The sequence below is a fragment of the Marmota monax genome, unplaced genomic scaffold, assembly GCF_021218885.2.
Source record: "Marmota monax isolate L192 unplaced genomic scaffold, Marmota_monax_Labrador192_F-V1.1 WCK01_AAM20220418_F8-fsc00183, whole genome shotgun sequence".
NCBI classification, from domain to species: Eukaryota; Metazoa; Chordata; class Mammalia; order Rodentia; family Sciuridae; genus Marmota; species Marmota monax.
Genome location: NW_026694841.1, coordinates 1,710,591 through 1,731,354, shown reverse-complemented (window position 1 = coordinate 1,731,354; position 20,764 = coordinate 1,710,591). Strand labels below are relative to the sequence as shown.

General features: G+C 59.4%; 1 protein-coding gene across 3 annotated transcripts; it reads left to right on the top strand.

Annotated features, from left to right (window-relative positions):
• Positions 1-3,902: 3,902 nt before the first annotated feature.
• Degs2 (delta 4-desaturase, sphingolipid 2) lies at positions 3,903-19,112 on the top strand. 3 transcript variants are annotated; one of them, XM_046426314.1, is made up of 3 exons: positions 3,903-4,033; positions 16,744-17,486; positions 18,604-19,112. In XM_046426314.1, the coding sequence occupies exons 1-3, from the start codon at positions 3,952-3,954 to the stop codon at positions 18,748-18,750; spliced, it is 972 nt and encodes a 323-aa protein (XP_046282270.1). In that variant the 5' UTR covers positions 3,903-3,951; the 3' UTR covers positions 18,751-19,112. The 3 variants fall into 3 exon arrangements, with proteins under 3 accessions (XP_046282270.1, XP_046282269.1, XP_046282271.1); XM_046426313.2 differs by lacking the exon at positions 3,903-4,033 and adding an exon at positions 4,257-5,265; XM_046426315.2 differs by lacking the exon at positions 3,903-4,033 and adding an exon at positions 5,737-6,134.
• Positions 19,113-20,764: the final 1,652 nt, after the last annotated feature.

Sequence of the window (20,764 nt, the reverse complement as noted above, 5' to 3'; positions counted from 1 at the left end):
TTAGAGGGTACCTCTTCTACTTACAGAAGGAAAGGTTGGCTGTTCAACAGTTGGGCATGTACTGTGTCCAGAGCATGATTGCACCATCCCGGCTTGTGGGACACACTGGGCCGTGTTCACACAATGAGGAAATTGTCTAATGGAGGAATTCTCAGAACATGGCCCTGTGGTGAAGCAATGCATCATTGCAAGCAAATACAGCTATGCTAATTCATTTCAGGTAAGATAGCCATAATTACGTGTCATTAATTGTTAATTGTTATCAGGGTTGCAGAGACAGGATGTCCAGGAAGAGCCCGGGAAGCTCAGGACATGCACCGTGCCTCTGCTCCCAGAAACCCTGCTCCTTTTCAGCAGACAAGTTTGTTCCTTAAAACTTATTTATTTGATGCTCAGAATGGAACCCAAGGCTTCCCCCATGCTAAGCACAAACCCTGCCACGGAGCTCCAGCCTGTCCCCAGAGGGTTGTTTTTTTCTAAACAGTCTTTTTTAGTTGGTGCTTGTTATTATTATTTTTTATTTTTATTTATTATTTTTTATTTTTATTTATTATTTTTTAATTCTCTGTGGTGCTGGGCTCAACCCAGGGCCTCACACATAGCTAGGCAAACACCCTACTGTGGCGCTATAGCCCCAATCCTATTATTATTATTATTACTACTACTACAACTATTATTTTGCAGTACTAGGAATTGAAACCAGGGCTTCTATCTTTGGGCCACACCCCCAGCCCTTCTTATTTTTTATTTTGAGACAAAGCCTTGCTAAATTTCTGAGACTGGCTTGGAATTTGTCTCTCCTGCCTCAGTCTCCCAAGTTCCTGGATCACTGGTGCGGGCCACCACGCCTGGCCCGGTCTTTGTAATGGATGACTTGACTTTGGTGTCTCTGGAAGGTCCCCCACCCTCCGTGGCAGTTCTACCCTCTCGTAGCTGTCTTCCAGGAAAACAGGCAGGTCCTCCCCCTGTCTGGGCTGGCTGCTCTTCTTTCATGGGGTGACATAGCTGGGATGTCGACCAGCTCTGGGTCACGGTTGCTTGACTCTGCTGGCTTGGGAGCGTGGGAGGGGCTGTCTGGAATGCATTCTGGCCTGTTTTCTATGAAAGAGGGGCAAGGACGAGCTTCTGCTGTGGCAACACACACTGCGTGTGCTGAGATTTCTGGGTGTGGGTGCTCCTGCTCCTTGTGCAGCTGCCGATACCAAAATGCTCTGACCGACGGCCACATGGGGCCCCTCTGAGAGCCAGCAAAAAATCCTCCGTGCTGCCAGAGGAGACGGGTGGAGGAGTGCAGGGAGCCACGGTGGCTGGCCTCCTGGGCTCCTCTGCTTCCAACCACGACAGTCCCTGTTGGTCAACTCGTCTGGCGCTTATCAGGTGCAGGGACCATGTCCACATAGTCACATGTCCTTAACCACAGGACATGTACTGAGAAATGTGTCACGGGGTGATTTCATCATGTGTGAATGTGACAGACTCACCAACACAAACCCCCAGAGTTTCGCCTCCAGCACGCAGAGCTGCGTGGTGTTTAGTGAAGCCTGTTGCTCCCGAGGCCATGGTGAGCCCAAGAAGATGGCACCATCAAGAGGCTCTGTGTGCTGTTTACGAGCCAGGGCTGGCCAGCAAGGGCTCCCCCCCCACGCTAAAACAACAATAAAAAGTACGGCAGAGTAAAAACATAAACTGGCAGCCGGGGTTTATGATCCTCGTCCAGCATGACACACTGTGCCTAATTGTACCTGCTGCACTTAGTAAACCTGTAAACTGCAGGTCTGTTTACGTCCGCATCACCACCGGCACCTGAGCACGGGGTCCTCGACGGCAGGAGGCTCCTCCAGGATGCAAGTTGTGCATGACTGCCACTATGTACTCTGGATTTACAGAGTAACTGTGAAGATTGTGTAGAAAATTTACATATACTCCACATCCGATTTCCTTTATTTTAAGATCTTAGAATAGCATGTTGCATTTGTTACAATTAATGAACCAATACTGAGACATTATAATGAAAGAAAGTCCATCCTTTATTCAGATTGTCTAAGTTTTTACCCAGTGTCTTTCTTCCTTCCAGGATCCTATTCAGGACGGCGCCTTACAAATGAATGTCTTTTCTTTCATTCCTAAGACCAGGGACAAGCTGGGGCAAGTCTCGATAGTGATGGTTCCTGCTGACCTGGGGGACTTGAGGATCCCTTGGCAAGGGCACTGAATTGTAGGTTCCTTACCTTGAACTTTTATCCCACCCCCTTGTCTCACTTCTGTGTCCCTCTTGTCCCCTCTTGGGCTTCAATTTCCTCCTCTGTAAAATGAGAGCATTGGGTCAGCGTCCCCAGGACAGGTGTTGTCCCAGGGTCAGAGCAGGGTGGCTGCTGGATTCCCATCCTGGGATCGAGAGCTGGCAGGCTTGGGGGCATCTCAGGGCAGACCTTCAAGTTCAGGGTGGGCTGGAGGCTCTGGCTTGGGAAGTTCTTGAAGTTGGGAGTCGGAAGCAGAGTCCTGCCCAGCTTTGCAGCATAGCCCCCCACTTTAGGCAAGGCCTTTCTCGTCTCTGGGCCTCAGTTTCCCCACCTGTAAAGTGGCAGCTGTAGAACAGCTTCTGAGGCCCTCCCGGCTGGGAATAGGGCAGACTTCCCGCAGAACAAGGAGCCTTCTGTCTCTGGAGGTGTGCAAGCTGGACCAGTGCCCCTGTCATATATGTAGTATGGGGGGCTGACCAGGGGCGCTGAGGGTCCACCCGTTGTTTGGGGCATCCAGCCTCTGTGCCCACCCTCTTCCCTAGCTGACCTGGGCTGTGGTGGATGCCTGTGTCCTCCTTCCTAGCTCAGGCTGGGACTGCCCTTGGCTCTGGGCAGAAGAAGGCCTGTCAAGCTGACGGCACTCCTGGGCTGGACTTCTGAGGAGCAGGGAAGCTGGCCGTCACTGCCTTGTGGTAGCTCTGGCTGCTTGTGAGCACAGAACCTGGCAGAGGCCAGACTTGAGTCTTGAGGTATGCCATGCACACCCTCCAAGCTCCAGAGGAGCAGAAGGAGAGGAGAGGAATCCCTGAGAAGGTAAAAATGAGGGTCTCTGTCTCCCCATCCCCAAAACTGACTCTTCACCTGGAGAATGTCTGGCTCTTCTTTGCTTGTGAGCCTCTGCATCTGCTGTTCCCTCTATCACTTTCTGCTTTTCTAACTGTTGAACTCCTACTCATCCTACAAGGCCCAATGCAAAAGCTCCTTCTACTAGATCCTAGCTACTCCATGGCCTATCTTGTGATATGGTACACATCATCTGGAATCACTTCCCTATCTGTGTCCCATTGAGATTTCAAGTTCCCTGAGGCTGGGGTGGTCTGATTCACCTCCAGGAGGTTATTGTGTGATGGGGTGGGTAGGGGAGGACACACGCAGCCCCCCTTTCCTGAGCTGCTTGTGGACACCCTTGCATGCTTTTGAGCCCTTTCCTCCCAAGTCCCCTCTTCCCTGCCACGCGGGCACTATTACAGGATCCTCTGTGTGGACAGGGATGGCAGGAGTCAGAGACCCAAACGCAAATAGGTGTGAGCCAAGGACAGAACCAGCGCTCAGCCTTAAAGCCTGACTACTAGTTCGGGCAAGCGAGGCGGGGAGAATGAGTGTGCGCTCCGAGGCGACGCGGCCCGCGGGCGGCAGCCGGTGTCACCCCACCAGGAGTGATCCAGGGACGCGGGTGGGTCGTGTGCGCTCCGCAATCTCCAGGGTGGACGCACAGCCCCATTTTCGGGCCAAAGAAACTGAGGCTCCGAGCGCCACCGCGGCCCGCCCAGGTGCGGAGCCACTCGGGCACCGCAGGAATCCGGCCTGCTCTCCCGGGTCCGCCACCGCGAGCCCCGCCCCTCCGGCGGCCCCGCCCGAAGTGGCCGGCGCCGCGCGGGCGCCGGGGCAGGTGGAGCAGACCGGAGCTGTGCGCTGCGCTCCCGGGCGCACGATGGGCAACTGCGCGGGCCGCAGCGACTTCGAGTGGGTCTACACCGACCAGCCGCACACGCAGCGGCGCAAGGAGATGCTGGGTGAGCGCGTTGCGGGCGCCTGCGGGTGGGGACAGCCCGAGAGCCTGCCTGGGATCCCGTGCGAGCCGGGGGCCAGCCGCACTGCCGCATCCTCGCCCCGGGGAGGTGCATCCCCACCTGGCTCCGCGGGGTCTCGGCCTGCGACTCTGGGAACTCGAGTCTCCCGCGGAGCGCGGCTCAGCCTCAGGCGGGCAGCGTGGGGACGGCCAGCGGCGCAGTCTGCCGCGGTCTTTCGCCGGCAACCGGTGGGCACCCGCTGTGTGCGGTTGCCCAGGGTCCTGCGGCTGGCGAGAAGGCCCACCGTGGACACCGGAGGGCGGGCAGGGAAGCAGCTGCGCAGCGAGAGATGCGGTCTCTTTGGTGGGCGCAGTGGGGGACCCCAAAGATTTTACCAAAGAATCCCGTCTGTTCCATCGGGTAGCTTAATACCTGGTGGCCGCCTAGGGTTCTGTGAGGTCTTTTTTTGGCGGTGGGGGGATTGAACCCAGGGTCACTCGACCACTAAGCCACATCTCCAGCCCTTTTAAACATTTTATTTAGAGAAAGGGTCTCACTGAATTGCTTAAGGCTCCGCTAAATTGCTGAGGCTGGTTTTGAACTCGCAATCCTCCTGCCTCAGCCTCTTAAGCCGCTGGGATTACAGGCGTGCGCCACCGGGGCCCAGCCTGTGGGGTCATTTTACCTGTGTGGACACCATTGTGTGGCTCATTCATGCCCATAACACCTTTGAACCGCAAGCAAGTGACCCTGCCACCCAGGTGCTCCCGAGCTGGGCTCCTTCTCACTGATGGATCCCCACACCTTTGCCGACACTTGGCTCACCTTTTAATTTTCTGATATTTCACCAGATGGTGGTACAAGATTGTTTCTTCGTGGACAGTTTGTATGTATTTGATGATTGTTTTCAGATTTGAATTGGCCATTTTAACCTGGGGCTTGTCTTTTGCATGTGGGTAGAGCCCTTTCTCGTAGGGCCCTGGAACCCCGGGTCTGAGATGTGGCAGGTGTGTCCTCCTGCTCATCTTGTGGGTTAGCACAGAGCTTCTGTTCATTGTAAATTCAGTTAGGTCGATTGGCCGTGTTCTTGCCAGTCCTCACTTTGGTAACTTCCTGACCCACTTCAAGACGGCAGATGTTCATCCTACGACTCCAGTCTTCAACACAGGAGGCCCACACTGGCAGCCCTGCCGCTGGGTTCTCAGGGCTGGGAACTTCTTCTGTGAGACCATCAGGTGACTCCCCTGAAGCTCCAACTTCCTGGGCGGCTGGGAGGGCTCCCCACCTACCGCTGAGGGCTGGCATCTTGGTTCCATGCCTTCCCCTGCTGCCCTCAGCTTCCTCTCACAGGGCTTATTGGGCCCCTGGCCCAGAGGGAGAAGCCGGGAGGCTCTGGACAGCCAGAGTCCTGGCCCTGGGTGCTCACGGGTCATAAGGGAGGAGCCAGGGCCTGAAGCGCCCACCCCCTCGGCTGTAACCTCACTCTCCCAGGCTGCCAAGTGGGCACAGTCTTCCTGCCTGGCGGAGTGGGGGAGTGGGGGTGAGGATGAAATGGGATCCCAGAGAGCAAGGTGCCCAGTGATGTGTCTGAGACTATAGGACGTGCAGAAGGGCCTCTTTCAAAAGAGATAAACCATGGGCCCTAGAAGGAGTCCAGGCTTTCTACAGAGGATGGCCAAAGAGTTCTGGGAGGCTTGGGAGGCTTCACAAGGCAGGCCCAGGCTCTGCTGTCCCTCCAGGAAGATTTGCTCATGTCTCCCTTCAGGAGTCATGGTGCCCGTCCTCTTGCCAGTCCATTCTGAGCTAGCAAACTTGGAATGAGCTGTCTCTCTCCCTCCCAGGCTTTCCCTGCTTGAGTGTCCTGTCCCTGCTCTGCCTGGCTCTCTTGCTGGGCCTTGTTCTGCTTGGTTCAGTTCTGCCTCCCTCAGGAAGCACTTGGCCAGCCTCCTAGGCCCTGGCCCAGGCTGGCAAGGGCTGACCTCAGGTTTCCCTTTCACGGCCGCCGCCCATAAGCTCTGGTCTCTGGGGAGCCGGGGAGAAGTCCAGAGTTGGCTGTGAAGGTGACCTCCTGGCAAGGATCCCAGGACCCATTCACCAGCCACGGGTGAGTCAGTGGACAGAGGAGGAAGCTGAGACTTGGGCAGGGTCAGGGGTACCTTCCTCCTGGAGCTGGCAGGTGCTGTGAGGTAATCCCAGACGTGTTTGGCTGGGAACTTCTGTGGAATGGAGTTACTGACATCTTGCACACAGGCCTGTGGGTTTCCTTTTGGGCCTGCCTTCCCTGCACCGTGCTGCTCCTGCCCTGGGAGGAACCCTGTGTGTAACTGCAGCATCTCTTTTGAGAAGAGGCTGCAGAGTGGGGATCAGGGAGGGAGGTGACTTGTGCAGGCCACACAGCCCAGAGACCACAGAGGCTGGGTGGTTGCTCGGGCCGAGTCTTGTCCTGTCCATCTGGCTGATGTAGGCTGTGCCAAGCTCTTAGAGGTCAATAGATATTCAATTAAGATCCTAATCTCAGAGTCAGGTCCTAGGAAATCATAAAGAGTTTGCTCCAGGTGCTCTGTGAATGGGGCCAAAGTCCATGCCCAGCTCCTGCCTAGGACGGGGACATCTTCCCTAGGGCACAGCATCCTAAGAAAATAGCCTCCGTGGAAACCCAAGAATCACATCTCCCAGGCCCCGGGTGGGAACAGAGTCAGCAAGACTGGTCTCATTAGAAACTAAGCCAGGCGTGGCTGGTGGAATAAAAAGGAGGCTTTTTTCCCCCCCCTAAACAAATAGCTTTGTAATTAAAAAAAAAAAGGTTGTCAAAGCAGACTGCACACAGTTAAAAAAATATTCAAATAATCCAAGACAAACAGAAGAGGGAAACCAGGAAGTAGAACTCTTGGCAATTGTTGGATTCTTGTGGGAAAGGTCTGGCTGGGTTCTCTCAGCAACAGGTGGGAAGTCAGGAGCCACAGAGAGGCTGGCCTCCCCGGGTGGGGTGCGGGCTGCTGAGTCTCACCCCCCTCTGCCTGGTGGCTCCGAGATGGCAGAAGGAAGGGAGGAGTCGCCCTGTGAGGGGCTCTGAGGCTCAGCTTCAGTGACAGGGCCTCCTCTGGTCTCAACTCTGAGGCCCTGAGTCCCTCTGGGTAGTGGCTCCCAGCAGCACACCAGAGCAGAGAAGCCCCTGTCCTGGAAGGGGGGCCGTGAGCCTGCCTGGGCTGGGAGGCCCCGGGACACAGATCCCCAGCAGCCCCAGTGGAAGGTCCCCAAGGGCTACTGTGGGCCCTGTGTGGCCGGATGATGCCCCTCCCTGTGAAAGCCTCTGGCCTACTGAGCGCCCCTGTCTCTGGCCCCTGCCCTTCTGCCGCTCAGGGGGAGTCCCCACCATCTTTCCAATCCCAGCTTCTGTACCACTGCTCTCTGCTGAGGTTCTTGGGCATCAGTTGCAGTGCTGGGATGGAAGCTAGGGCTTCCCGAGAGTTCTGCTCCTGAGCCACTCCCAGCTCCCGCCCTTCTAGAATGCCTGTTCGTTATTCTTCCTCTAGGGAATTCCTGTGCCAACCTGGGTCTCAACCTGAATGTTCTTTGCAAAGAAACACACTCTAACAACACACACACACACACACACACATGCACAAACACCACACGCACAATGCACACACGGGCACACACATGCGCACACACACCTGCCGCCCCTCCCTTTAAGCTTCTTCTCCCTGCTCCTTCCCCAGCATGCGTGGCCCTTTCCCTTTGTCCCAGTTCTCCACTAGGCCATGGGACAGTTGCCTTGGGGACCTTACTTCCTCACTCAATTCTGAGGCTTCCTCCAAGGTGCCTGGCCCACAGGGCTCCTCAGGGCTTGAGTGACACCATGAGATAAGAGGCCACTTCACACAGCCTTTGCTCTCTCCAGCCCCATGCCACCCGAATCGCCACCTGGGTTTCCCTCCCACCAGTGGTGGTGGCTTGGTGTCTGCTGAAGGACCCTGTCCTTGTTCTAGGTGAGGGAGGGCTGCAGAAGTCCGTGGGATCTCTGTCATCAGGGCATGGATCCCATGCATGAGGCTCCACCCTGTGACCTCATTGCCTCCCCCAGCCCCACCTCCAAGTCCCCTCACACCGCGGTGAGAGTCCCCTCGCGGATTTTGTGTGTCTGTGGCCACGACCATTCCCACCACGGCTTGTCTGCCGTTTGCCTTTTAACGTGGGGTGATTTTCTTCTCCTTTGTCTTGATCTTCTTTGTCTCATGCACACTTGGAATGTTTGTGAATCTCAGGAGCCCGGAAAGGGAAGTCACTTGCCTGAGGTGGTCCCCCGGTTAGGCACGGGGTCAGGACTCTCACCCGGCACCTGCAGCCGGGCCTGGCTGCTGTGGCCGGGCCGGCCTGAGCCTCTGTGTGACAGGAGGCCACGGCCCTCCTCTGGCTGCTGTGCCTGCCTCCCTGCAGCTGGCAGCCATGTGCCTCTTTGTCTCCTTCCTTCTGGCCTCTGTCCCCGCATGTGCTCTGTTTCCGCCTGGCTTATCTCGGCCCCATGTTCCTTCTTTAATTTTTAACAGCTTTACTGAGGGATAATGAACACACCTCACCACCCACTCATTTAAAGGCACGGTCGGTGGTTTTGAGAAAGTTACGTAACCTACTGTGACGTTTCACCACCATCAGGACCTTCTGTGACCTCAGGCCAGTCCCACCCCTGCTGCCTGAATTCTCCAGGGGGAGGCTTCAGCTGCAGCACCCAGCACACCGCGTGTCCCTGTGTAGGCGCTCCTGGCTGGGACACACTATGTGCCCCTCACGAGCTGAGCCCTCATCTCCTTGTCACATCCCTCCCATCTCCATCATCAGCCGGATGATCAGACCTTTGTCACATATTTGTCACTGGGATGAAAAGCAGGTTTAGCAAGTGGCCAGTGAGGAGGCAGGGTAAGGTGCTCCTGAAGGTACTTTGGACCACTTTCCTCATTTTCTCTGTGGATCTGGGTCCCCAGAGAGCCTCCTGCACTGACCGGACGGGGCTGGGCTTGTCTTTTGGCTCAAAGGCAGGCGGGAGAGGTTGACACTGTGGGAGGACCGTCTCAGAGCATTAGGCCAGACCCAAGGAAGTTGTTGAGGAAGGAGGGAATTAAGAGGCACCTTTGAGAGAAGAGGCTGCTCAGAGGTCAAGTTACTCAACTGCAGGAGGGAGAGGGCCGGGCAGGGCCAGGAGGTTGTCTCAGCATCTCCTGCTGCGGCCACCAGGTGGCACAGTCAACGCCGAGCAGCTTGGTGGTGCCAGCTGCTGGTGGGGAAGCAGGGTGGGGGCAGCATGATGACAGGCAGAGACAAGGACACTGTGGCCAGTGAGTGACTGTCTGTGATGATATCTGGCTTCCTTGGGAAAGTGGTAGGAGCATCCAGTCCCAGATGGTGCCCATGCCAGGGCCTGGGGACGTGGGGGGGGTCGAGGAGTGGAAGTGATGAGAAACGCCCCCTACTCCTGGGAGCCCCGCTGGACATGAGCGAGAAGTCAGCAGGGAGAGGGTGGAATGGCCTGTGGCTGCGGAGGAGTCTAGTGCAGGGCCTGGGGCTCCCCTCTGCCACCAGTGCAGCGCAAAGCAGAGCACTTTCTTGCCCAGCGGCTGACCCAGCCATACGCCCACCTGGATGGCAAAGCAGAATTGTTAGGAGAGTTTCTGGACAAGACCAAGGTTCCATCAGAGCTAGAGGGTCATGGACGGTCCTGTGGGGTGTGCTCTTGGCATCAGGCCGTCCTCCCTGTGTGCCAGCAGGCCCACCGGATGCTCTGCTGCTGTCCCATGAGGGGTCTGCTGACATGAGCAAGTAGGTGGCTGTGAGGGAGCCCGGCTCCCAGCACCCCAGCATCGGCTCTGTCCTTCCTCGTCTCACCCCAGGGTCCATGTGCCCTCGTGGACCTGCTCCCCCATGCGTCACAGCCCTGGAGATGGAGAGGGATGAGGCAGGCCCAGAGAGGGCTGGGGCTTGCGGGTCACACAGCAGTCCCTGGGTGCCCCCTTGGGACCTGAGGCAGAGCAGCACACTCCCACCCCTCTGGAAGGGCCCATGGAAATCGGGAAGGTTGCTGCCCCTTCTGGTGGGGCCTCTGTGCCATCTCTACGATGGGGAGGGGTGTTCATGTCCCGGGCAGGGTGGTGAAGCCTGAATGGGACATCAGACACCAGGGATGTGCTGACGGGGTCCCAGCCGGTGTGGGCCTGGCTCGGCACCATACAGGCCTGGAGTGCCGGTCCTGAGCTCGGGTCCTGGCTCCGCAAGCCTTACTGTGCCCTCTTGGGCCCTTCCTTGAGCCTTCCTGGACTTCAGAGCCCTCCCCTCTCTGTCTTGCTTAGACAGGGAGACTTCTAGAAATTGCTGTAGTCACGATCAGCTGCTGTTGGGCCCCTCAGTGGGGAAGCCACTTGTGTGGGTCTCTTTGTCTTTGGTTCCAGGTGGCCGTCCACACTGGGCTGTAGGCTGCACAGTGCCTCGGGGCACTTATTAGCTCCATCTAGGCTGGGGAGGAGGCCTCCGTGGGCAGGGTCCCCCCTGAGGTCCGGGGAGCACCACCACAGAGGACATTGCCCACTGGCCCGCAATTCCTGAGGGGCTGTGGCGAGTGCGTCCCTCCCCTCCTTGGGCGTCCCACCTCACTGTGGCTGGAATGAGATGGAGCCTGAGGCCCCGGGGCCCTCCCAGGCCCCCCGATTTCCCTGGGTCCCCTCCCTGGAACACCCAGAAGAGGCATCTCCCATCAAGCCAGCATCCTGCACACCTCCACGACACCAGCCAGTTGTGTCCTGGTGCCTGTGGCCAGCCCTCCCTGTCCCCTGCCCACTCCCTCCGTGTTCAACCCTCACGGCCTCAGTTCTCTACCTCTGGCCTCAGGCTCCTGCAGAGACCCCAGTGATCCTTCCCAGTCTAGTGGGCACTTGTCCTGGCTTCTTGTCCTCTCTGACCACTGAGACTGGACATCTCCATGGATTCATTTACTATCAAATCCTGCCGGCCCCCCACCGACCTCAACATGGCCTCCTCTGCACTCCGAGCCTGCATGTTCCCCAGGGTGGGGTGACCCTCAGGCCTCCCCTCCCCAGGGCCTAGAACCTCTAGAATTGGCAGCGGTGGGTGTTGCAGGTTTCTGCGAGCAAGGGCCGAATTTCTTAGGGCCTTGACCGTGTCTCCAGGAATTGGGGAAGGCCCAGGGTGTAGCCTTGCTCCTCAGGTGGGCCCTTCCTGGGGTCCCCTCTGGAGGCTCAGTGAGGTCTTTCTGCCTGGTGAGACCCCCTGCTTTTGCTGTCTCCTGAAACTGGTGGCTTGGCAGCTTCTGGGGACTGTTCTCTGAGGCCTCCTGGTTCTGGAAGCCCTAGGAGGCGCACGGTGGGTGGTCCCCGGCCCGCTGCGGGCCTTCCTGAGAGCTCCCTGGAGTTTCTGGGCCGGCCAGTACTCCCCCCCAGCACTGGGGTCCAGAAAGTGTCCTCAGGCGTTTGAGGTCCCTGGGGCTCATGGTGTCTGTGCCCTCCTCAGGGCTCACACCCTCATGATACCCAGTATCCAGACCCTCAGTCTTTAGTTGCCTCCAGTAGGATGGTTGGCCCTGTGGCACTATGGCACCCTGAGGCACCCTGTGGCACCCTGTGGCACCCTGTGGCCTGGAGGCTTGGGTCTGCTCTTGCTGGAGCAGGCCTGGGGAGCAGGGGCAAACACTGCTCCAAGACCACGCTCAGGAACTGGGCACTCGGAGGCTCCCCAGGCCCCTGTTGGGGTCTTGCCTGAGTGAGGACTCCTGCTGGACGTGCCTGTGCCTGGCCAGGCTGGGAACTTCCCAGCGTCCACTGAGAGGAGGTTTCAGGGGTGTGCTCCTCCCAGTCCTGGCACTGCGGTTCTACGGACCCTGGGGGTGTAAGGGGCAGCCTCAGGGCGGCCAGGCAGGCCCAGGTTCTGCTGTCCTCTTCAGTTGCTGTGGCTTGGGTCCTTTGGAACCGTTGGGAAGAGGAGGATGGGGCACCAGGCTCCCTGCAGCTGGCCTGGGTTGGGGGACCCCAAGTGTGTTCTCACTTGCTTCCAACCCATCCCACAGGAGAGCATGTGATCTCTGTTCAACAGACAGGTAAACTGGGGCCCACTGGCCAAGGTCCTGGCTTCTGGGCTCTGTTGTTGCCCTTGCCTCTGAGGAGCAGAGTATTGTTGGTCTGGCCTGGATCCAAGAACCAGGTGACCCAGGCCCTGCGGCCCCACAGCTCACCTGCCTGTGGCTCACCTGGTGCAGGTGTGGCAGGCCCCACCCTCTCGCTCTAAGACTTGGCGTCCTTCCAAGGGGAAGTAGGGGCCACCTGCTCTGTGGAAGCCGAGGGCCTTGAGCTGGTGAATCCCCTGCAGGGTCTGGGCAGGTGGGGGACCTGCTGCTATTCTGAGGACCCCGTAGAGCGAGGCTGGTGCCCGGAGGACCCTGGTGAGAGGCAGGCGGGTGGAGCCCAGCCTGACTCCTGGGGTGCACAGGCTCAGGGCTGTGCGGTGCCTTCCAGGTCCTGAAGAGAGGATGGTACATCCTTCTTCCCTGCCTGTCACAAAGACCCCCTCTTGCCTGGCTGTGGCTGGTGGACCCCCAGCCCCTTGGTTGCCCCTAGAAGCACCCATTTTCCCAACCACACTGCAGCACAGCCCGGCCCGGAGTGTCGCTGCTGACCCTGGCCCTGTTGGGTCCGAAGAAGGTGGGATGAGGCTGTCCCTGCCCCTGTCCCACCCGCCGCCCTGTGGAGCAGCAGGCCCTGTCCCCACCTCCAAGTGGAAGGCTAGTGTGTGGCCCACCTGTCCCCTAGGCCCGTGTCCTCCCAGCTTTCACATCTGAGCTCTGCCCTGGCAGGACGGGCAGGTCAAAGCTGGGAGGTGCCCTGGAGGCCTGTCCCTGGCCGGGCGGTGGGCAGCGAGGCTCTGGCAGGGCTGGCCAAGCCCTCCCACTCCATCCCAGGGCTGCGCAGGGGCTGGGCTGCCATGGGTGCGCGTCAGTTTCCTGCAGCTGGGGGAACAAGGTCCCACGACTTGGGGCAGCAGCAAGTCTCACGGGTCCTGGCTGGGCGGGAACCGGTGTCAGCAGGGCTGCGTCCCTTTGGGAGGCTGGGGGATCCATTTCCTGTCTCCCAGCTTCTGGAGTCGCCCACGCTCCTCTGCACGCCCCTTCCTTCCTTGGTGTCCCAAAGCAGCTGTGGCAGGACCAGTCTGTCCTGTGTCGCAGCACAGAGACCTCCGCCCCTGCCTCCCTCCTGTATTCCCCGGGGCCCTCGTGACGGCCATGGCCACCAGCTTGATCCAGGAATCCCCATTTCAGGTTCCCCGATTAGAAGCCCGTGTGCCCACCCGCCCTTGCTGTGTAACCGAATGCAGTCACAGATGACGGGCTTAGGATGTGGCATCTTTGGGGGTCTGTTATTCTCCCCCTCCCTGCGGAGGACAGAGGCCTTGGCCTTGCCCTGCAGGCTTCCTCGGGGGCTTCTGGGGCAGCACAGAGCCGGGCAGCTCTCCCCTCATCCCACACACGCAACAATTGCCAGGGTGACGCCAAGCGGGCAGGGCCGAGCGGGCACACCGTCACCCCTGGGAGTCCATGACCATGTCCCCAACACCTTCCTGTCCCAGAAACACGCTGTGTGAGCCTCTCAGGTGGCGTTCTGTCAGCTGCCCCGAGCTTTGTCCCCATGTCCACCCTGTGAGCTGGCAAGGCTCCGGGGACAGTGTTTTGGGATCCTCCCAGGGAGCTCAGACAAAGGTCACGTGTGGGAAGCTGAGACTTTTAATTTTTTTTTTTTTTTTTTTTTGAGAGAGAGAGAGAGAGAGAGAGAGAGAGAACTTTTTAATCTTTATTTTTTAGTTCTCAGCGGACACAGCATCTTTATTTTATTTGTATGTGGTGCTGAGGATCGAGCCCAGCGCCCCGCACATGCCAGGCGAGCGCGTTACCGCTTGAGCCACATCCCCAGCCCAAGGAAGCTGGGACTTTTAAAAACTTTTTGTTACCATGGTAAAATATATGACCCACACGAGGTGCCACTTCAACTGTTTTTAAGTGTGAGGCTTGGTGGCCTTAGTGACATCCACAGTGTTGTGCAGCCATCACTGTTGTTTCTGAAACTTTGTTGTCACCCCAAACAGAAACCCAGCCCCAGCGGGCACCCCGGGTGACGTCTGCTGCACTTTCCCACCCTCGATGCGTCCCTTGGGTATTTCCTCCTAGTGACGTCAGACAACATTCTTCTGGTGTCTGGTCCCCGAGGTCCACCCGTGCTGGGGCCGGTGACTGCTATGATATTCCTTCACTTAAAAAAAAAATGGCAAACGCCGTTCTGTGTACGACCAACACATATTCTGCGCGGTCTTCCCCGGCTGGACACGCAGGTTCCTGTGAGCAGGCGATGGCACCTGGTTGGACCCTCATCTCCAGTTCCGGGCACATGCTTAAGCGAGGAGGACCAGGTGGTCATGACCCGTCTGCCATCTCAGGGACCGGCCAGGCCCCTCTCGTCACCATGCCCACCCGCAGGGCTGCCAGGGGCTGCGGCTCCTCGCGTCTTCACTTGCTTCTCTTCTTTGGCTCTAGCCACCCTTGCTGGCCGGAGGTGGTCACTCACCGAGAAGCTGCACTTCCCATGACTGCTGTGCTCACAGGCCCCCTTCCCGTGTGCTCGGCGGTCAGTTGTGTATCTTCTTTGGAGAAGAAATGTCTGCTCCTATCCCTCGTCCACCTTAGATCGGGTTGTAGTTTTGTCATCGAGTCTCAGTCCTGTCTTTTATGTTCTGAATTTTAAACCCTCAGGTGGAGCTGGGGTTTGCGCCTGGGCTAGCCTGCACCTGAACCGGGAGGAGCGGGAACACACGCACCTCCCAGAAGGTCAAGGCCAGCAGCTTTCTGGGCCCAGCAGCTCGGGCAGGGGTTCCCCGCCCGGGTCATCCCTGGCTGGGCCCACGTGACCGCGCTGTGACTCTCTGACTTGCTGGAGAGGCGTGAATGGCTAGCAACTGGAGTCAGAGCGCCCCGTGCATCTTCTTGGGGTCTGGAGGCCAGGGTCAGGCCCTCAGATACAGGCAGAGTCCTGGCATCGTCCTGAGCCAGCTCTCCTCACGTGTAACCCGGCCACATCCCTGTCTCTTAGGCTGAGGGAAGGAGGGCCTTGGCTATGGGGCCCTGAGGGGGCCCTGAGGGGGCTCTGCTCTGCGTCACATCCTCCCATTCTGGGTGCCAAAGGGGAGTGACACTCTGGGATACAGAAGGAGCTAAGGCAGGAGCCCTCCTTGGCCTGGGGGGTTCCACTTCTGGGTCCCCAGCCCCTGGGGCGGCCCTGGGAGACCCTCTCCACAGGCCCCCGCTGAGGAGGGTGAGCCCAGGCTGCTGGCTGCTCATTAGGTTGGGGGTCAATGTGGGAGACTCTGGGGACCCTGAGGACCAGTACTAACTGACCCAAGGCCCTGCTGCACTTGGCTTCCCCATCTGCATGACAGGACGGGCTCCATCTCTGAGGGCCTGTCTGCTCCTGCCCAGGGGACAGGGGACAGAGCAGGCCTGGATGCCTGTCCCTCTGAGTCCGTGATGAACCCCAGCCCTGCACCCAGCTCCTGCAGTCTGCCTTGAACCTTGGCTCCTCCAGCTGAGCAGCCGCAGAGGTCTCCAGAAGGCAGAGCTGTCCTGCCCCGGGGACCGGGCACCCACCTTCCCGGTCCTGCAGGGCTGCCGCTCTTGGCCTGGGTGGCCTCCTCCCACTCACATTGTTCCTTTTCTGTAAAACAAAATACAGAAAAGTACAAAAGATCTCTAATAAGCACCTAAGGCCCCAAACACATGCCTTCAACCCTTTATCATATTTCCTGCAGTTCTTGTTTGTTTTAAGATCTCGGGGCTGTTATCGGGTGGATCCGCCCGCCCAGGGAAGGGGCTAGCTGCTCTGCTCCTGGCTCCAGAAATATTTGGAGTCAAATTGATAGAAAAATAGGTTTTAATCAAAGCCAGCTTTGAAGAAGATGGAAGAAACTTGATTGTTTCCAAAGCTCCGTCTCTGAAACTCCTCAGGGCAGCAGGACTTTCAAAGCCTCGGAGGCAGCTGCAGGCCAGCGAGAGGAAGGCAGGAAGCGGACACGCGCAGACTCGGGCGGCCATCTGCCGTCAGACCTCCCAGCTTGGCCCCTGTCAGGGTTTGGGGGCAGGGGTCACAGCGGAAGTTCCTCTTAATTCAGAGGGTGTCCAAATCCGGTCTGTTTCAAGACCAAGCAGGAGTCCTGCAGTTCCCCTCCCGTGGCCACCCCCAGGGGCCTGATGAGTTTGGGGATGACCAGTCCATGTCGTCCTTCTGCTGTGCTGTGTCTTGGCCCCGCAGCCACAGCACAGAGGTGCGTGTTTAGCAGGGGCTCTCGGGGCAGGTGGCTCCTGGCTCTGCCGTGGCTCTGATTTCTGGCATTTCTGGGACCGTGGTGACCCCTGCCCTGTATTTAGGCTGGTGGCAAATTCCCCAGACCCCCAGGGGAGGGGTGGCAGGTGCCTTGCTTCTGCGTCCCCTCCGGCTGGGTACTCCTGGGTGCCAGGGTGGCCCGTCCCTCCTAGGCATCCTTGAGGGCGTGGGCTGCTAGATGGGTGGAAGGAGAGAGGGAGGGGCATGGCCGGATGGAAGGTGCTGGAAGAGCACAGGGAGGGTGGAGCCGGCCCGAGCTCTCTCACCGAGCCGCCTGCTCTCCCTGTCTCACTGCAGCCAAGTACCCGGCCATCAAGGACCTGATGCGGCCAGACCCACATATCAAGTGGACGGTGACAGGGCTGGTGCTGCTGCAGTTGCTGGCCTGCTGGCTGGTGCAGGGGCTGGCCTGGCGCTGGCTCTTCTTCTGGGCCTACGCCTTTGGCGGCTGCGTGAACCACTCCCTGACGCTGGCCATCCACGACATCTCCCACAACACTGCCTTCGGCACCGGCCGCCCTGCCCACAACCGCTGGTTCGCCATCTTCGCCAACCTGCCCGTGGGCGTGCCCTACGCGGCCTCCTTCAAGAAGTACCACGTGGACCACCACCGCTACCTGGGTGGCGATGGGCTGGATGTGGACATCCCCACGCGCCTGGAGGGCTGGCTCTTCTGCACGCCGGCCCGCAAGCTGCTGTGGCTGGTGCTGCAGCCCTTCTTCTACTCGCTGCGGCCGCTCTGTGTCAACCCCAAGGCCGTGACCCGCATGGAGGTGCTCAACACCCTGGTGCAGCTGCTGGTCGACGCCGCCATCTTTGCCCTTTGGGGCATCAAGCCTGTAGCCTACCTTCTGGCCAGCTCCCTGCTGGGCCTGGGCCTGCACCCCATCTCGGGCCACTTCGTGGCTGAGCACTACATGTTCCTCAAGGGCCACGAGACCTACTCCTACTACGGGCCCCTCAACTGGATCACCTTCAACGTGGGCTACCACATGGAGCACCACGACTTCCCCAGCATCCCGGGCTGCAACCTGCCCCTGGTAGGTGCTGGGCCCAGGCGGGGCTGGGGGGCAAGGGCCGGACAGACATGTGAGGAGGGGGCCCCGAGAGGCCCTGGGCCAAACCCAGGTGCTTTATCCTTTCTATGCTGCTCAGGAGATGGTCACTCTCATTTGTGGTCTCCAGGGCAATGGAAAGGTCACAAGACACACGCAAGTGCCAGGCTGGAGAGTAAGGGGGCAAATCCAGGGAGGGTGGAGTCTCAGGAGTGTTACAGTTAGGGGCTTGGTTCAATGAGAGGAGGCTTGCACCCTATTGTGACATTCATGCACTGTGTCTCTGGGCAAGTCACTCACCCTCTCTGTGCTTCATATTTCTCTTCTGCACAAGGCAGCTGTGTTAGCGATTCTCCACGGGAGGCTCTGTGCTTCCTGTCTCCTGACTCCCTGTCCCTGCTCATGTCTTGTCATGGCTTTGACAGGGGCCCTCCTGGCCCAGAGCTGGCCAGTCAGGACAGGGTGGGCCTTGTGCTTTGCAACCTAAGGGGTGTGGCTCAGCTGTAGGGAGGGGAAACCTTTGGTGGCCTCTCCCTGGAGCCCTGGGCCCGGAGTTGGAGAATTTCGAGTGAGAAAGGAGGAAGGGCAGAAGTGGGGGAGGAGTCCTCGTTGTTCCCCAGCTCGGCCGGCTCTGGCTGGTGCTTTGATAGCATCTGTCTGGTCAGAAAGAACTGAGGTGACCCAGCGGGCAGCAGGTGGGGCCTGAGCGTGAGGCTGTGTGTGTACCCGGGGCCTCTGTGCGTGAGAAGGCTCTTGCGAGTGCAGCCAGGAGGCGGTGGCTGGGCTGTGCATGGACCCTGGCTCACTTACAACCTCCACAGCCCCTGAGCAGGTGCCCTTGTTCACTGTCCCCATTTTACAGAGGGGAAGGCACAGGCTCCCAGAGGGCAGTGCCTGCCTGGGCAGAGCCAGAATCAGGACCCAAGAGTCACAGAGCAGCCATGGAGGGGTGCCTGCTGTGGGCCAGGCAGGGCTCCTGTGCCACATGGGCTGAGCTTGGAGGCCAGTCGGACTCCAGCACCCTGGGAGATGCTGGTGTGCGTGTGCACGTGTGCTTGCGTGGGTGGCCGGGGCTGGCCCCTGACCCCTGCCCTCTCTACAGGTGCGGAAGATTGCGCCCGAGTACTACGACCACCTGCCGCAGCACCACTCGTGGGTGAAGGTGCTCTGGGATTTTGTGTTCGAGGACTCCCTGGGGCCCTATGCCAGGGTGAAGCGGGTGTGCAAGCTGGCAGAGGACCGCCTATGAGCCCTGCCAGGGAGCCTGCGACCTGACCCTGCCCACACTGCTCGGCTGGCTGCTGCTTCCCCCATGCCCATGGGCAGTGCCCCAGACGGGTTTGGCTGCTGCCTCCTTCGTACCCATGGGCAGTGCCCCAGACGGGTTTGGCTGCATTGATTCTGGCTTTTGTCCCCAGAGCCCTGGGAGTTGCCATCAGCAGCCATGCCTGTCAACAGTGGGCCCAGGCTGTGTCCTGGTCTGCACAGGGACTCTCAGTGGACCTTTTTGGGCTCAATGGGCAAGGTCTCAATGCCCGGGCCCATGATCCTCACGGAGCTGACTTCTCTGGATTCTTGTGCCCTAAATTAAACCCAGTGCTTGTTTTCACAGTCTGTGCATTGTGCTTCCGAGGGGGTGGTCCTGGCCCCAGCCTGGCTCCCAGAAGACAAGACCCCAGACCCAGGAAGGTGGTGCCTGTGCCTCAGTGGCGCCCCTCCTGGCCAGCTCCAACTTGAAACCCCTTTACTGAGTTGGTTGGGTGGTGGCCTCAGGCAGTGTTCCTGTGGATAGTGACCTCCAGGTGCATGGACGGCAGAAGGCCCTGCACATGTTGAAATCACAGCAGCAGACTGGGGACCCGTGGCTCCTCCCACCCTGGCTGAGCTCTCAGCCTGGCCCCCTGGACCTGTCCAACTTGTGCTCCACCTCAGGCCCTTAGCGCTGTGGAAGCTTCCCAAGCCCACAGAGGTTCAGGCCCATCAGCTGAGACAGCTCTGCAGAGCAGGCCCCGGCCAGAAGGACAGATGGGTGGCTGGACAGACACACACACACATAGTGAACCACAGCCCGAGGGCAGCAAGCTGGGCACTGTCCTTGGTGTCTGTGTGAAGTGGGGACATGTACCTCTGTCCTTTCTGTGGAGCAACCAATGGCACAGCTGCGACTAGGGAGGTAGCCCTTTGGTCAGCACCCTGGCCCTGGGGCTGGGCTAGTGTGACATGGGGTGTCTACAGCAGGCAGGCAGGAGCGGGTGCTGGGTGAGGCCCTCCCTCCACAAAGAGACGGGTGTGGGCTCAGCCATGGAGCACCCCCTAAGCGCTGGGGTGAGGCTGTGGGGCCGGCTGAGCCAGGGACCACCCGACAGGCGGCAGGGCTGCTGTTGACCTGGGATGGAGGCGGAAGCAGGGCTTGCTGTAGTCCTTGCCCTCTGCCTGGGAGTGGCCTCATTGGTGCCTGGCACAGGTGTCCCCGAGTGGTCTGACTGCTGAGATACTGCGGGGACAAGGCCTGGGCCAAAGGCTCTTTCTGAGACAGGAGGACTTTGAGCCTGGGCAGGCAGCCCCTCCCTGTGCACATAAGCCTGCCCAAGGGCCAAGGGGACCTGGGGGGAGTCCAGCCCCCACCCCACCCACAGCAGTCCTTTGACCTCTGCCCCCTCCACCAGCACATGTCCCCCAGGCAGTGCCTATCAGTAGCCTGGCCCGTCCCGACCCTGGGGGTGCCTCTGGAGACGGCCCTGAGTACGCAGTGTCAAGGGGGCGCAGGGAGAGGGTGGGAGCCCCTGCCTCCCAGAGCCGGGCTTCTTACTCCTGCTGGCAGAACAACCACGCGCCTGTCTTTGAGGGTTCGGGAATCCCCAGTGAGATACAGTACCTCAAGGACCAGGCCTCTCGTCATCAGCCAGGCTGGGCCCCGAGAGTAGCTGGGCCTGAGGTGGGATCTGGGGTGGGGCGGGGAGTCACATGGGGTGGCCTGAGGGACGGTGGCCAGGACATCAAGGCCTATCACTGCCTGGGCTCCTGGCCTCATGGATGGTGGTCCCCCAAGTCAAGGCTCAGACCCTGCCCTGGCTGCAATGGAGAGCTAGTGCTGGGGATGCACCCCAGGTGGCGTGGGTTGTCCCCGCTGCCACCCCAGGCCAGGGTCCTCTGTGAGGCGCAGGGGAGCCTGTATGGCAGGTGGGGGTGGCTTTCCCTACTGGCGCCCACTTCCCCACCTGAGCAGGTACATCCTCCGGACCCTGCGGGGCAGACAGCACACG